Raw genomic sequence first — 14,018 nt, 5'->3', positions numbered from 1 at the left:
TCTCAGTCAACCGTTATGAACCACAAGCTTTTATTGCCACCTTCTTTATTTAAACTAGTAATAGCTTGATCTGTTTGTAAGTAATATACATCATTATGCCATAAAATATGCCTTGAATATAAGGAAATGTTTGGAAATCAAAGGTTTCATTAGACTGTGATTTCAAAGCGTTACAAACATTTTACTATGAGTCCAGTGAAGCTAGTTTCCAGTGCTCAGTCTAACAGATGTGGAGTCACCCGTGCACCCAATACACCTGTGAGACTTACCTGAGCTCACAAACACCACCTGCTCTCAACAAACAGACACCAAACTTATGTCACTGATTCATCAAATCATAGCTAATATATAGAGATGTCTGAAGACAACAATATACTGTCGCAAATAGTGTAGAGATTGTGATTTTATCATTCTGGATTTGACTGGATGAAAGTGCTTTAGGTTACAATACTACTGGTTAATATTTTCCTGACCCACAAAGCCTTGGTTACATCAGTGAAAAATTCAGCGTCTCATTAACTGTCCTATCTGTCCATTTTGCGGAAATATTACCCTGACATTTCACCTAGTAATTGCATTTTGATGACATATTAGAAAAACTAAATTTACAATCATTTTAATTTTTACATTTTATAAAAACTGTGAGAACAGAATTAATGTCCCCACATCAATATTTTTAGTTATCATTTTTCAGTATGTTTATTTAGTAAAAAAAACAACATATTCTTAGGGCACCGCCTAGTGGTCATTATATAAAACACAAAGGAAAAAACCTACATTATTGCTTAATTATGGAGCCCTGTACATGACATGCAAGAAAAAAAAAAGAAAAAAAATAGTAGGCTAAGTTGGGTGCACGATTTATAAATTGAGGGAACGAATTAGTAAATCATGGGAACGAAATAGCACGCACGATTTAGCGAATCGAGGGAACGAAATAGCAAATCGCGTGCACGATTTAGCATATCGAGGGAACGAAAGAGCAAATCGCGCGAACGATTTAGCGTATCGAAGGAACAAAATAGCAAATCGCGCGCACGATTTAGCGTATCGAAGGAATGAAAGAGCAAATTGCACGCACAATTTAGCGTATCGAGGGAACGAAATAGCAAATCGCACGCACAATTTAGCGTATCGAGGGAACGAAATAGCAAATCGCGCGCACAATTTAGCGTATCGAGGGAACGAAAGAGCAAATCGCACGCACAATTTAGCGTATCGAGGGAACGAAATAGCAAATCGCGCGCACGATTTAGCGTATCGAAGGAACAAAATAGCAAATCGCGCGCACGATTTAGCGTATCGAGGGAACGAAAAAGCAAATCGCGCGAACGATTTAGCGTATCGAAGGAACAAAATAGCAAATCGCGCGCACGATTTAGCGTATCGAGGGAACGAAAGAGCAAATCGCGCGAATGATTTAGCGTATCGAAGGAACAAAATAGCAAATCGCGCGAACGATTTAGCGTATCGAAGGAATGAAAGAGCAAATTGCACGCACAATTTAGCGTATCGAGGGAACGAAATAGCAAATCGCACGCACAATTTAGCGTATCGAGGGAACGAAATAGCAAATCGCGCGCACAATTTAGCGTATCGAGGGAACGAAAGAGCAAATCGCACGCACAATTTAGCGTATCGAGGGAACGAAATAGCAAATCGCGCGCACGATTTAGCGTATCGAAGGAACAAAATAGCAAATCGCGCGCACGATTTAGCGTATCGAGGGAACGAAAAAGCAAATCGCGCGAACGATTTAGCGTATCGAGGGAACGAAATAGCAAATCGCGCGACCGATTTAGCGTATCAAGGGAACGAAAGAGCAAATCTTGCACACGATTTAGTGTATCGAGGGAACGCAATAGCAAATCGCGCGAACGATTTAGCGTATCGAGGGAACAAAATAGCAAATCGCGCGCACGATTTAGCGTATCGAGGGAACAAAATAGCAAATCGCGCGCACGATTTAGCGTATCGAGGGAACGAAATAGCAAATCGCGCACACGATTTAGTGTATCGAGGGAACGCAATAGCAAATCTTGCACACGATTTAGCAAATCGAGGGAACGAAATAGCAAATCTTACACATGATTTAGCAAATCAACGAAATAGTAAATTGTGCACACGATTTACTCTTTTTTTTTTTTTTTTCCTGAATGTCATGTGCGGTGCTCCATACTTGACTAAATAGCTTTCTAAAAATATACACAAGCTTAACAGAAATTATTCTAAGAATGTTTTCCAACATGATGGAAATATTAACATGTTTAAAGCTTATTTTATCATTAGGCACTAATTTGCAGACTCTCATTAAGCTAATTAATCACTTGCAGACTCTCATTAACCACTTGTTTAAGCAGCAATGGAGGCCAAACAGATCCGAGAGAAATTTCGAAAAGAATTAAAAACAAAAAAGGAAGGAAAGAAAAGTACCGTGTGGGAGCGTTTTACTAAAATAGTTAACCAGGACGAATCAAGTGCTGGGTATGTGATATGTAACAGCTGTGAAGCGCTGTATGTACATGACAATAAAATAAATAAATTTGTGCTGCCGACACATACTGTGAGAACCACATGTGTGTACCTGTCTTGTTTACTGTGCCATTTCCCACCAGTGGCCCCGGATTGAGATGGTGATTGTGCCAGGGGTGCCCCCTTTCTCTGCCCGGGCCGCCCACTCCACCAGCCACCCGCCCCGCCGACGGCTGAGCGAAGATGATGCTGGGGTCGTTCAGGTTCATGGGGGCGGGATTCACCGCCTGCCCGCCTCCGTTTCCGCCGCCACCTCGGACGGCAAACTTCAGGCCCGGAGAGGACGGGTGGCCGGAGGCGTTGGGCGCCCCGGAGCCCTGGATGAGAGGGCCGTGGATGGGCCAGGAGGGCGAGGTCAGGGGCGGCTGCTGGGGGTGGGCGGGCAGAAGGCCCAGTGCAGAGAGCCCAGCGTGGTACTGTCCCGGGTGGGAGTGAGGGAAGCTGAAGATGGGAAGTTGGACCTGGGGAACCTGCTGCTGCGGTTGGGAGGGTTTGGACAGGCCGGAGGAGGTAGAGGATGCAGAGGAAGGCTTGCTGTTCTGGGGAGAGACGGACGCCTGGCTGTACGGAGACGGCTGAGGGGAGTACGGAGGAGTCTGACGCGTATCAGACTAGATGGAAACAGACAGAGAAACAGATTCAAGCGTCAGTTTACACAAAAATGATAATGAAAGAATGAAAATAAATGTTCTGTTGTTGGGTGATATTGAATATTTGTTATACATTTACAAAGATTTTGATCTTAATACACTTTCATACCAGTATACCATGCTAATATCAGTGGACCATCAGTGGTACCATCATAGTAGCTTTTGTAAGGCTTCTAAAGTCATTGTGTTTAAGTAGTGTAAAAGTTTCTGAAAACTGTGCCAGGAGGTATAATTAATGCCCTTTTAATGTGGTATAATTAATGTTTGTGCCACAGCTGCCCTAAACTAACAGTATTGGTGATTACCAAAATCATTTTTTATGTTTCTGTTAGGGTTAATCCACCATAATCCTCTAGTATGTGTCAGCTCTTTTAATTATTGCTGGGATTTAATGGATTCAAAGATAGATCGCACAAAAGTTTAATCAAAAGCAAGTCTTTGGGACCAAGTAGAAACTATTTGGAAGTCAATAATAACAGAGACTGTGGAAAAGTACATAAAAACAATGCCAGCAAGAATGCAAGATGTTATCAAGAGCAAAGGAGGCCATACAAAATAAAAATAAAATATAGATATTTTTTGGTTATGTGTGAATAAAGACTATTTAGTTGTTTCAGTTTATTTGCCTAATAAATGACTAATAAAAGTTTTTGACAGATTCCTAAAATATTGGTGTTTTCTCTTTATTATGACAGGTGGTCTAATAAATGTGTTTAGCACTACACACACACACACACACACAGTGTATACAAGTATAGATCTATTTTTAGTAATTTTCACAAAATAAAATACAAATGATAACTAATATATATAGTTATCATTATATATATCATATATATAAATAAAAATACTGAATAACTATAGATAAATATATGCTATCAGTTATCATGAAAATTAATTAATAAAAATGTGAAAATCTATTAATTAAATTAAGTATAACAAATCTAAATAAATCTAAAATATAAATTAAAGAATTATATACTATAACATCATTTTTGTTTATTTAGTGAAAATGACTACAAAATAATTTGATTAATTAATTACAATTATAAATAAATAATATAGTATAAATACAAGGAAATATAAACTTTAAAAAATATATTTTAAAAGTATTTAAGTGGATTAAGCATTTTAAATCCGGGTATCAATCATGTGTAGACGTTCGTATCAGTGCTCGGTGTGGATGTAGATAAAAACTTGAAGGGAAAAGATAGCGCCTGTTTTTTATCTAACTGTGCGTGCAGTGGTTTGTTTATTATTAGAGGCATGTGACAGACTCCAGGAGAGTTCAACAGTGCTCCAGATGAGAAGAGTACGACTCATCTGTGACCCTTACCAGAGTTTCTTACGTATACAGAACAAAAAGATAATGTCTTTAAATAAACTCATTCACATAAAGAAGAGAATACCATGTTTGGATGTTGTTGAAGTTATCTGCACTGTTAACCTATAGAAATGATGTCAACTGATTATCCATAGGACTATAAGTACTAGTGTTTCTGTATCGTAAGCTGGATCCGCTGTCTTCAGTAAACTCTCTCTCTAGCTTTGACTCCTGGTCTTCATTGAGTATATGGGTCTCTTTATGTGGTCTAACTGTAATTCCCCTACAACGTTATGGTTCAATCGACTGGCAAAAGAAACTAATTTCAATGAAATACTGAGAAACATTGACTATTGCTGAAAGGCTAGTTTTTAAAAATGACCTCTCAGCCATAGCTGCCAATAAGGGTTTTGTTTCTTACACATTCAGAGGGCTGCCTGTTCCTGCCGACCCGCTCCTGGACCGAAGCACCTTGAGGAATGGGGATGGACTGAGAGCTCGCCATGGCCCGGACCATGTGAGGTACTGGAAATAAACAGGAGTAATCACAGTCAAACGCTTTTATATGCTGCCCCCTACAGGTCACAGATCATGCCAAGACATCGCATCATAAAATCAGCAATGATGATACAATATAAAACTACTGACAAGAAAAGTATAGCCAGTAAACACAAAACGAATAAAAGTAATAAGTATTTTTTTTTGTCTATTCATCCAATAATTTTGTATATTTTTTATTATTTAATATGAATTATTTTAATTTATTTAATATATTCATGAATATATTCATATAGTAGTTAATTATTAATAGTGAAAGGTAATTATTTAAAATAATTAGATTACTTAATGATTAATTATAAATTACAAATGTATAATATGAATAAATATAAATTTAAAAACCATTTTTACTGTATTTTAGTGCATTGCACATTTTAAATTTACTTTGAAAAACCTGACAGAATAAGAAAAAAAAGAAGTTTAAAATTAATATCTACTTATTTATCTACATATTATATAGATATTATAGATATTATATTTTATTTATGTATTATAAACAATTATTATTTTTATTAAATATATTCATGAAATATATAGTGTATAAGTATAAATCTATTTTTATTAGTTTTCACAAAATAAAAGAAAAATGATAACCGATAGTGTATATATAATATGAAAATTAAATTTACTCATATTGTACATAAATATAGTATAAATATAAATAAATATATACTATAATTTTTCTTTAATAAAAAAACTAAGAAATAACATTTTAGTTTAGTATATAATATGTGAAAATTACTAAAAATAATTAGATTTATTAATTACATTGTAAATAAAAATATAGTATAAATATAAATAAATATACACTATAATTTTTCTTTATTTTAAAAAACTAATAGCATTTTAGTTTAGTATATAATATGTGAAAATTACTAAAAATAATTAGATTTATTAATTATATTGTAAATAAAAATATAGTATAAATATAAATATATACTGTAATTTCTCTTATTAATTACTTTTAACTAAATAAAAAATAATTAGAAAATCTATTCATTAAAAAAAAAAAAACATTAAAAATAAAATAAAATTAATTAATATTTACCTATTTATCAAATTATTCTTTAGATTTTTATTCATTTATTATAAATATTTCTTATATCTTTTATTAAATATATTCATGAACTGTCTGGATTATGAAAATGCTCTAGAGAGGCTGAATTAATTAAATAAACAGAATTCATTATTTTCCAATTAAATTAATTAATTAAGTTCATCAGTACCGGGTCCGGGCGCTCCTCTCTGACGGAGGTGTTTGTAATCGGGACAGTCCCTCCTCACGTGACCCATATCGCCACACTGAAAACAGCGTCTTTCTCTGGGTTCTCTGTCCTCCTCCCTGATCTCATCCTCTCGCTCGTTCTCCTTTTTCTTCATTCTGAAAGCAAAAAAGACCAGCTAAGCACTGTGCATCCCAATGCATTACTGCTTTCAAAAGTACTATTTTCTGCAGCATATGTTAACAGTGCACCTGCGCCTCTTTGGGCAGTCCTTCATATAGTGACCGATCTTCCCGCAGATCCGACAGCAGCGGTCATTAGGAGCCAATTCACCGTCTGTCAGCACCTTTGAGTCGAAGAAGTAATCCTGACAGAGACAGAAAGACCGTCTGAACGTGTACAGAATGAGGCGTACGCATCAGAGATATGAAATGAAGGTTAATAGCGCTCTGTCCGGACTAAAGAGCCGTTTCAATGGGACTCACGGGCTCTGTTCCAGGCTGAGGGTAAAATGGGGTGCCAAACAGCTTCCTGCCGTTGATGAAGGCCTTCATGATGAAGTTAGTCACTGTAGAGAGGGCAGAGAGAACGAGTTGGACACAAGACAACTATAAACTTACTACAACTGCACTTCAGAGCAGAAAAAAGCTGAACGGTGTGGAACAGGACAGTTTTGCTTACTTTTGCGAGAGACACCAGCGCCGAGATTGTGATTCAAGTCAAAGGGATCTGTCAAAAATACATATGAAAAACAGAACATATAACATTTAACCTTAACAGGGGTCACGTTACATGTGTCTTGAAATATTGCAAAAATCAGAACTCAAAATAAAATTGTTACATGATGATGCTGCAACTTTTTTCCATCTATTTATCCATCATCAATCCCATCCATCCACCCTCCATCCATCCATCCATCATTATTTCCATCTATCCATCCATCCATCCATCCATCCTCCATCATTATTTCCATCTATCCATCCATCCATCCATCCTCCATCATTATTTCCATCTATCCATCCATCCATCCATCCATCCACCCTCCATCCATCTATCCATTTATCCATCCATCCACCCTCCATCCATCCATCCATCCATCATTATTTCCATCTATCCATCCATCCATCCTCCATTCATCCACCCTCCATCCATCTATCCATTTATCCATCCATCCATCATCCACCCTCCATCTATCCACTATCTATCCATCCATCCACCCTCCATCCATCCATCCACCTATCCATCCATCTATCCATCCACCCACCCTCCATCCATCCATCCATCCATCCATCCATCCATCCATCATCCTCCATCTATCCATCCATCTATCTATCCATCTACCTATCCATCTACCTATCCATCCACCCTCCATCCATCCATCCATCCTCAAACCATCTACCTATCTATCCGTCCACCCTCCATCTATCCATTATCTATCCATCCATCCATCTATCCATCCATCCATCCATCCATCCATCTATCCATCCATCTACCTATCCATCCACCCTCCATCCATCCATCCATCCATCCTCAAACCACCTACCTATCCATCCATCCATCCATCCTCCATCTATCCATCCATCTACCTATCTATCCACCCTCCATCCATCCACCCTCCATCCATCCACCTATCCATCCATCCATCCATCCTCCATCTATCTATCCATCCATCTATCCGTCCACCCTCCATCTATCATCCATCCATCCATCTACCTATCCATCCATCCACCTATCCATCTATCCATTATCTATCCATCCATCTATCCATCCCATCCACCCTCCATCTATTCATCCATCCATCCATCCATCAATCAACCCTCCATCTATCTATCTATCATCCATCCATTTTTCTTTGTATTTAATGAAAAGTAATTACTAATAATAAATTACTTCAATTAAAAATTTGAATTTTATAATTATAAATAATATAAACATATATAAATATATAATATCAGTTATTTTTCTTTATATATTTAGTGACAATTGTTAAAAATAATATATATTAATTTTAATAATATTATTTAATGATATATATTTAATAATATATATTGTTTAATTATTCAAATAAGTAAATTATAAATAATATAAATATAAATTCCAAAACTGTATTTTCTCTGTATTTTAGTGCATTAAACATTTTATATCTACTTGGAAACTATGCATGGAATAACTATAATATATATTCATAAAAATTATTCTAATATCCATGCTTCTATAATATTAGGATGTAATATCATAGAAACATGCAAATGTTTTGAGTGCCGACAATGAGTTTCAAACCTTCGATTGCGATGCATTTGGACGTCCACTGTTTCTCAAAGGTGGTGAGGCGCTTGCGCTGTCGGATGGAGATGACGTGCTCTTTAAAATCAAACTCTTCGGTGTAGAAGCGCAGCAGGCCGAGCCACAGCTCCCCGACCGACTCCTTATTCTGATGGAGCTCCGGGAGACGCCGCCGCTGGACACGCAAAACACACATTAATTCATGCCTTTTGAGTGCACTTGAAAATGCACCAAGCTGCATAATTTGTTTACACAGTATCCAAGTGAATAAATACCAAATGAAACAGGCAGAATGAAACCTCCTTGAGACACAAACAAACATGCATTATCAGAAACAATCTCAAACCAGTCCTGCTCACCAGCTCATCAAGGTCATCAAAGAAGAACGCGTTCCAGCCGTCCACCATCCTCTGAGGAACAGTGTTCCCATCAAATATCTGCAGGAGAAACAGGACTCAAGCTGAACAGAACGATTCTAGTTACAGAGATATTTCTTAGCAACACAATCTTTTATTCACTTACAAAAAAGCCATGTTATTATGGCCGTGTTATTATTTTTGGACATTGTGTAATAGTCCCACTAATGTTAATGGTACTAATGTTACCTCTTGTAAAACAGGGATGACTGGTGGTTGTCTCTGTTGTAGGAAATACAGCACCATGAGGATGTAAGCATAGGAGGAGAGACTCCCTCTGGAGGCATCGCCAATGTCACAGCGCTGACAAACACACATTCACACAGGTTTTCAAGTGCGCATGTATTCAATACTGTAGTATACAGTATTTCCTATGCAATGACACTTAATTAAGAGAGCAGTGATATGCTACATTTAATTTAAAAATATTTTAAACAATTTTCTTAATCTTTATCTTTATTAAATATACATAGGTTTATGCCCTCTTATTAACTGAGAAACTACAATTAATTTGAGGCCATAAAACTATGTATAATTAATAATAATAACTTGGCGGCTTCACTCTTTGCTTCAGAAGTATGGTAAAAGATGGTATGATTTCTTAATGTTAAGTCTCTTCTGCTCACCAAGGCTGTATTTATTTGATCAAAAATTACAGTAGAAACTGTAATATAGTGAAATATTATTGCAACTTTATTTAAATATATTTGATGATCCTTCAGAAATCATTCTAATATGCTGATTTGCTGCTCAAGAATTATTTCTGATTATTATCAATGTTGAAAATGTTTTTTAAAGATTATTTAATGAATATAAAGTTGAATATAACATTATAAATGTCTCTTATTTTTCATCAATTTAATGCATGCTTCCTGAATAATTTCTTTCAAAGAAAATCAAACATTTGAACACTAGTGCTCAATTTATATTTGTCTAGAATAAGCATAAGCATAAGTTCAGGCTTTTCCGGTTGTGATTATGTAATAATCAAAAATAATTTCCATGTTATTTATTAAGTGCTCATGTACATGTGCCTTTAGCACTAATGTGATTGCCAGCTGTCTGAATGCACATGTTTAAATACGTAGGGAATAGCTTACGCTGCTATCTGCACATTAGATTCCTGATTATGATAACAGCAGCAGGGATATCTAGTCTTACCTTGGCAAATACTTTCATAGTGTAGCCCAGATACTGCACACGAGGGTCTATAGCAGCATATGTGGCCAGCATCCGGGTGTTGTGTTGGGCCTGACACACAAAACAGGAAATTATCATGTTATTATGATAATAACGGCTATATTTCATATATAGACACATGACATGACATAACTAGGGCTGTTGACAAGATATCAGGGCAAAAATGCTCCTGCATGCGTTTGTCTCATATTTATATATGATATAGTTCAGCAATATCACACGAGTAACGAGTAACTGTTTTTGTACCGAACAGCACAAGTGCAAATGTGATATTGATTTTATACAACAGTTCAATAAATAAAAAGTTAATATTGAGTTGTATTTTAGACACATTATTATCTGTTTTTCTCAAAGAAAATATTACCTATAAAGCCAGAGCAGAACTGTTGTGCATCTCCGAGCAACACAGTGGTGTTTGAATGAATGAAAGGTGTTTCTGAATGAATCCGCGTTTTGAGCGAATCAATTGGGTGAACCAATGATTCAATGATCTATTCATAAAGAGAGCCATTTACTTCATTCCTTAATTAATCAGCTGTTTGAACAAATCGAATGAATGACTCAATGACTTACTCATTTACTGCCACCTACTAGCAGTTTCAGTTTCTTATTTAGAGTATTATTTCATGAAGAAAAAAAACAAAACAAAAAAAACATATTCCATGTTAATAAAAAAACCATTAAAGGTATAGTTTACCCAAAAATGAAAATTCTATCATCATTTACTCACCCTAATGGCCTCATGACCATTGTTTATGTGTAATAAATTCTATGTTGAATCAAATATATTTCTTTTTAAAGTTACTTTTTGTAATGCATATTTGATGCTTTTCTCATTTAACACAATAATGACTTTAAATGATTTTTTGGGGGTTATTTTTATACAATTAATTTGCAATTAATTAGATTAATTAATAGCCACATCATGTAATTAATTAGATTAAAAATTGTAATCGCTTGACAGCCCTAAACATAACATATAACATAACACATCATAACATAACATATACCATATCGCATCGTAACATAACATAATGTATCATATCGTAAATAACAACATATAACGTACTGTATCTTAATGTAACATAACATAATATAACGTATCGTAATGTAACATAACATATAACATAATGTATTGTATCGTAACATAACATATCATAGCGTAACAACAATGTATCGGATCGCAACGTAACATAACAATGTATCGAATCGCAATGTAACATAACATGTATCGTAACGTAACAATGTATCGGATCGCAACGTAACATAACATAACATTGTATGGGATCGTAACGTAACAACATAACAACATCAGATCGTAACGTAACTTAACATAACATAACATATTGTATCATATCGTAACGTAACATAACAACATAACGTATCGTATCGTAACGTAATGTAACATAACAACAACGTAACGTATCGTAACGTACTGTAACATAACATAACGTATCGTAATGTATCAGACTGCAATGTAACATTTAACATAACGTATCGTATTGTAACAACATATAACATATCTTAATGTAACATATAACAACGTATCGTAACGTAACAATGTATCGTATCGTAACATATCGTAATGTATCGGATCGTAGCGTAACATAACATATAACATAACGTATCATATCCTAACATAACATAACGTATCATAACAACGTATCATAATGTAACATCATTTAACATAACATATAACGTATCGTAACAACATATAACATAACGTATCGTAACATATCGTATCATAATGTAACGTAACATAACAACATATAACATATCGAATCGTAACATAACATATAACGTATCGTATGGTAATGTAACATAACATGAGTCTCACCAGTGTGTTGTAGAGGCTGATGTCTCCCTCCAGTCCGCTCTGCCTGTGTTCAAACTTCACTATAGGCACTTTAGCAGTTGTGATAGGCAAGATATTCCTTAGACCTAAACCACACAAACAAATGAATCAGTCAGCACTGAATTACCATCTCAAACTGACTTTATTAATATTGACATACTGAGTTTTAGAAAAGAAATCCGTCACACACCTGTGTGTTTCTTCAGCACCTTGGCTAAACCCTCTATGATCTCCTTACAGTTCAGTTTCTGTAAAAAGGACAAGAAAGCGAGACTGATTAAACATTAAGAGAGTTGATAATTGGGTAAAAAATGTTTTGAAGGACTATAATGCAAACTGATCCCCTTTTGAATGCTTCTAAACAAAAAGTACCATTTAAACTAAGTGAAATCAGGCATCAGCACAACACACATTATAAAGGATAGCAACCTTGTTCAGAACTTTTGAAACTTGTCATAGTATAAAATAAAAAAATTAAATACAAATATTTTAAAAAAATAAGGTATGTTTCTTTTGTAGGGGCAACAGTATTTATACCTCAGCGGTGTCATGACCCTCCAGTGTCATACAGATGTCCAGGTCACTGTCACGAAAGCCAAAGCCGTTCTTAGAAGAACCAAACAGACAGAGCTGGGCCTTATCTGAACAGACAAACAGAATCAAGATAAATTTTCATCAAAAAGTAGGAATGTGTCAATAATCACAAAAATCAGGCATTTTTTCAGGAAGCAGCATTTTTTATTTATTATTTTTATTTTGCAACAATAGCAAATGGGAACACAAAAATTATATTTGCATTTGCACTATAGAAGTTTACCCAATTATGACAACTTCTGCTTCTGAAAACCCTGAAAATGTGAAAAGGGTCCACTTTATTTTAGTTAACAAATCTATTTTGCTACTGCACATTTTTTTTGTGATAACCCTGTTGTGCTTTCAATATGCATTCGCACCATTGTACTCTTTTCTAATGAAGTGCTCCAGACTGGCCAGAATCTGCTCCCGCTTCTGCTGCTCTCCGAGAGTTGGCGACAACTCATCTGCAAACACAAAAAGATCACATTTGAACCTTCAGCACAAATGCACCAAATCTACTGGTGTGTTGGATATTAAACACAGATGATGGTGAAGTATGGTTTGGCGCTCACGGTAACACAGCATGCAGAGTCCATCCAGGATTTCTCTGAAGCGCTCGGTCATGGGCGGCAGAGGATTCAGCTCGATCTTCTTGAAGTCTTCAGGGCAATCGTCTTTAAGGTGGCCATCTCGCTTGCAGATGCTGCACACAACCGTTGGCGGCTGCATAGAAAAACCACCAACAAACACTAAACTTCTGAATCACAGCATCAAATAATTTACCACATATACATGCGATGAACGTGAGCCATACTGATTTTATTTACTGTATCCTCTGGTGCTCTTCGGTCATTTTGACCAAAAAATTGTACGAGTCCTGAAAAAAAAAAAATAGTCACACTTGTGCTCAAGTGCTCAAAACACATTTTTGATGCGGATCAAAAATGTCCGCATTGGAAAAGAATTGGAAACAAATTTCATCTAGTGGAAATGTTTGGTACTGCGGCCAAACAAAATCTTACTGAAAGCTCATTTTTTTGAGATATCAAGCTCGAAGTTGGAACACAACATGTTTATATTTATGGCTTTGATTTTCTTGCAAATATGAAAAATATACATTTCATATTTCATAACAATAAATGTAAAAATTCTGTAACTAAGTTTAAGTTTACTTTTTTCACTTCAGCAATAATTTGCCAAGTGTCGTGTTTGAAAAGAGATCAAAATTAAGCATTCAAAATTTATGACAGTTTAAGTTGGAAATTGCTCAAAAAGTGAATAAATGGATTATAACTACAGCGCAAATATAATTTAGTACCATAAAATCCCCTAAAAAACCCCCCAAAATATTAAATAAAAAAATTATTAAACTAAAATATAGTACATTCATTTCATTGAAAT

The 14,018-nt window shown here is 35.5% G+C and overlaps 1 protein-coding gene across 1 annotated transcript in view; it reads right to left on the bottom strand.

The window, feature by feature from the left end:
- tut4 (terminal uridylyl transferase 4) overlaps positions 1-14,018 on the bottom strand; it is a 30,019-nt gene that overhangs the window by 1,189 nt on the left and 14,812 nt on the right. Inside the window, exons 14-28 of the mRNA XM_051881086.1 lie at positions 13,190-13,340; positions 12,995-13,081; positions 12,579-12,682; positions 12,232-12,289; positions 12,024-12,127; positions 10,148-10,237; positions 9,176-9,289; positions 8,930-9,007; positions 8,568-8,745; positions 6,969-7,016; positions 6,773-6,855; positions 6,539-6,654; positions 6,291-6,445; positions 4,928-5,031; positions 2,585-3,143 (exon numbers count right to left, since the gene is read on the bottom strand). Of these exons, the coding sequence (XP_051737046.1) occupies positions 2,585-3,143; positions 4,928-5,031; positions 6,291-6,445; positions 6,539-6,654; positions 6,773-6,855; positions 6,969-7,016; positions 8,568-8,745; positions 8,930-9,007; positions 9,176-9,289; positions 10,148-10,237; positions 12,024-12,127; positions 12,232-12,289; positions 12,579-12,682; positions 12,995-13,081; positions 13,190-13,340 (2,029 nt within the window). The remainder of the gene's footprint in view (positions 1-2,584; positions 3,144-4,927; positions 5,032-6,290; positions 6,446-6,538; positions 6,655-6,772; positions 6,856-6,968; positions 7,017-8,567; positions 8,746-8,929; positions 9,008-9,175; positions 9,290-10,147; positions 10,238-12,023; positions 12,128-12,231; positions 12,290-12,578; positions 12,683-12,994; positions 13,082-13,189; positions 13,341-14,018) is intronic.

The sequence above is a fragment of the Ctenopharyngodon idella genome, chromosome 22 (assembly GCF_019924925.1).
Source record: "Ctenopharyngodon idella isolate HZGC_01 chromosome 22, HZGC01, whole genome shotgun sequence".
Classification (NCBI taxonomy): Eukaryota; Metazoa; Chordata; class Actinopteri; order Cypriniformes; family Xenocyprididae; genus Ctenopharyngodon; species Ctenopharyngodon idella.
Note: the sequence above shows the minus strand (reverse complement) of the source record. Positions and strands in the feature narration are given on the sequence as shown.